General features: G+C 56.2%; 1 protein-coding gene across 1 annotated transcript in view; it reads left to right on the top strand.

Annotated features, from left to right (window-relative positions):
* Positions 1 to 1,721, top strand: part of CASC3 (cancer susceptibility candidate 3) — a gene marked incomplete at its 5' end in the record, with an annotated part of 10,154 nt that extends 8,433 nt beyond the window's left edge. The window contains 2 exons of the mRNA XM_010284202.1: positions 684 to 806; positions 1,680 to 1,721. Coding sequence (XP_010282504.1) covers positions 684 to 806; positions 1,680 to 1,721 — 165 coding nt within the window. The remainder of the gene's footprint in view (positions 1 to 683; positions 807 to 1,679) is intronic.
* Between the last annotated feature and the right edge of the window lie 880 nt (positions 1,722 to 2,601).

Here is a 2,601-nt window from a genome sequence, read left to right as displayed (position 1 = left end):
AGGGCGAGCCCCCCGCCGCCCCCCGTGGCCGCCGTGCGAGCGGCACACGGCTGACACGCAGTGGCGGGCGAGAGATGTACACGCTCCCTGAGCCCTGCAACCTCTCTGACCTTCCCTGCTGCCCTGGGCTTGATCCCTGCTGCCCTGGGCTGATCCCTGCGGCCCCGGCAGGGAACCGGCCTGCGTTTGGGGCAGATCCCGAGCCCCCGGGGCAGCTGGGGGGGAATCTCGGTGTGAAAGGGAATTGTTACCTGCCTTGTCCGCGAGGACAAACAGTAGCTGCTGCTGTTGCAAAGCACAGACGTTATGTGTCAGCTGGGAAATGGCAGGGCAAGGGAAACCCATCTGCCGGGGACCGCAGCGTGGCGTGGCTGCGGGTTGCTGCAGCCTGTAGCTGCCCACCCTGCTGAGAGCAGGGAGACCCTGGTAAGAGGCAGGGGTAGGTGAGGGTCCTCCGGGAGTTGGAAGTGCTGCTGTTCTTTGTAGCCTTGGGGAGCATGGTGCAAATCAGCCCCCACACCCCTGTGGCTACTCGCCTTCGGTGCTAGCTGGGGGCATCTTTTCACGGCCCAGCTGCGTGCCGTAAGGGCTGGCTGGGACACGTGGTGCTCTTGCAGGGATTGCAGCTTTCTGTGCCCCCCGCAGCGAAGCGCGCTGACGTTTCTGCTCTCTGGGGAATGCAGGCCCAGTCCCAGGTGTACGGAGGGGTCACGTACTACAACACTGTCCAGCAGCAAGTGCAGCCCAAGCCTTCTCCACCTCGAAGGACGTCCCAGCCTGTGACTATCAAGCCACCACCTCCTGAGGTACCGTCCCCTTGGTGTGAGTCTGTGCGTGTGTGATGCTGTACTGCTGGGGCGTGCGTGATGCTGTAGTCTCCCTCTCCCTCTCCCATCCAAAAAATATGTTGTTCCAAGGAAATCTTAAACTGTCTAATCTTTGACATGTCCCAAACCTCAGCTTCTCGTTGCAGGTGGTAAGCAGGGCTCCAGTTAATTTGAGTTTCTAAATACTTTAAAACTAAACCCACGTAAAAAGTAAGTCCAAAGTTGACTCTTGCTTTTTGTTTTATTTGCTCAGGGTAGAAAACAGAACACTTTAGAGAGAGAAAAATCCAGTCCTAAGCTAGGAGGCAGTGGCTTCTCTGGAAGAATAAATGTCAAGACTTTAATAGATAATTCAGGCAGCAGACTTAAAGGCTTTCCAGAGATGAGAGCCATTTCTCTGTGCTGGGAATGGTTTCCTCGCTCCAGTGCTGAGAGCTGTGCGTGTGTCTTTGGTTTGCTTTTTCAAACTTTGCTTAGCATATGGGAGCTGAGTGAGCCCGAGTCGTGGCAAGCCCAGACCTGGTCAGGCATGTGCCGGTTGTTTCCCTGTACATGGGGAAGCTGCATGCGGTGTTTGTAAATCCACTGCAAGATCGTCTGTTTGAGGTGCCCTTTGAAAGGCCTCACGATGGAAAAGTGTTTAACCATGAGGAGAACGTGGCTGAAGGGAGCGGGTCGTGCCCAGAGGGGGCACGGAGGAAGCCAGAGGCGCGGGCGGGCGGTGGTTGCGTTTTGGCACCCAGGTGTGGAGGGTGTTTGCTCGCAGGACCCTGGCGATAGCGCCGCAACCCCCACGTGGTGTTTGTGGTGGGGCAGCCTCAGCCTCTGCTCTTCTTTCTTCTTCCCCACCAGGACAGCAAAGGTGAAAAATCAAAGGAGAGGAGCAACACATAGGGATGCAGCCGTGGGAATCCCAACGCCATACCCGGCACCTCGGCAAGGAGGAAGCTCCTTCTCGGGAAAGGCTCCTTCCCTGTGCGTAGGTGAGGCAGCGGGATGAAATCAGCTGCACCGTCTTGTGCTCAGGGCCAGGCACCTTCCCTCTTTGGTTTTACTGGTGCCCTCCTGAAAACCATCTCGCCACTGCCGATCTGCCCTCCTTCCCTCTCCCTCACTGGGGCACAGAGGTCTCCGAAGAATCAACCCCCAGAGTCGGTCCTTGGCCACAAGTTCTCACAACTTCGCTCTTTTACTAAACATCTGCCCTTTTCCCCCTCTAGGATGTTAAACTCGACTGGCTTGATTGTGGTCTCTGTTTTTATTTAAGAAATGAACCAGCTCCTTCAGTAAAGCTGATTTGTTTCTTTTGGGTATCTTGAATTTGTTTGGCTAACCAGAACATAAATATCCCCTGCCCCCCCGTGGAGACAGCTGATAAATTAATTCTTCATTTCAGTTCTCCCTTTAAATTAGCACATTTATTTCTGCCATTGTTGAAGCCTAGGCAGGGCAGCTGAGCGATAGGAGTCTGTCAGGAGCGCGCTGGCCGTGCAGTCACCACTGAATTGAGAAGCTCCTCCCGTTTCTTTCTCCAAAGAAGCCCTGGTGGTAGCTGGTGTCGTTGGCAGTTTCTGTCCGTGTGTGTGCAAGCTCTCGGCTCGCGTCAGGTGGGAATCTGTGTGCACGAGCACGGGGTGACCCCCTTCCCCGCCCCACGAGCACACCTCGCAGAGCCAGGGGAGATTCCCGCTCGCTTCCTGCACCTCTGCCAAATCGGCGGCAGGGAGGGAGGTTTACGGGCGTCCAGGCACCTCGGCGCTGCCAGAGCAGCCCT

This window comes from Phaethon lepturus, unplaced genomic scaffold (genome assembly GCF_000687285.1).
Source record: "Phaethon lepturus isolate BGI_N335 unplaced genomic scaffold, ASM68728v1 scaffold29243, whole genome shotgun sequence".
Classification (NCBI taxonomy): domain Eukaryota; kingdom Metazoa; phylum Chordata; class Aves; order Phaethontiformes; family Phaethontidae; genus Phaethon; species Phaethon lepturus.
The sequence above is the reverse complement of the archived record's forward strand: the minus strand, read 5'-3'. Positions and strand labels throughout refer to the sequence as shown.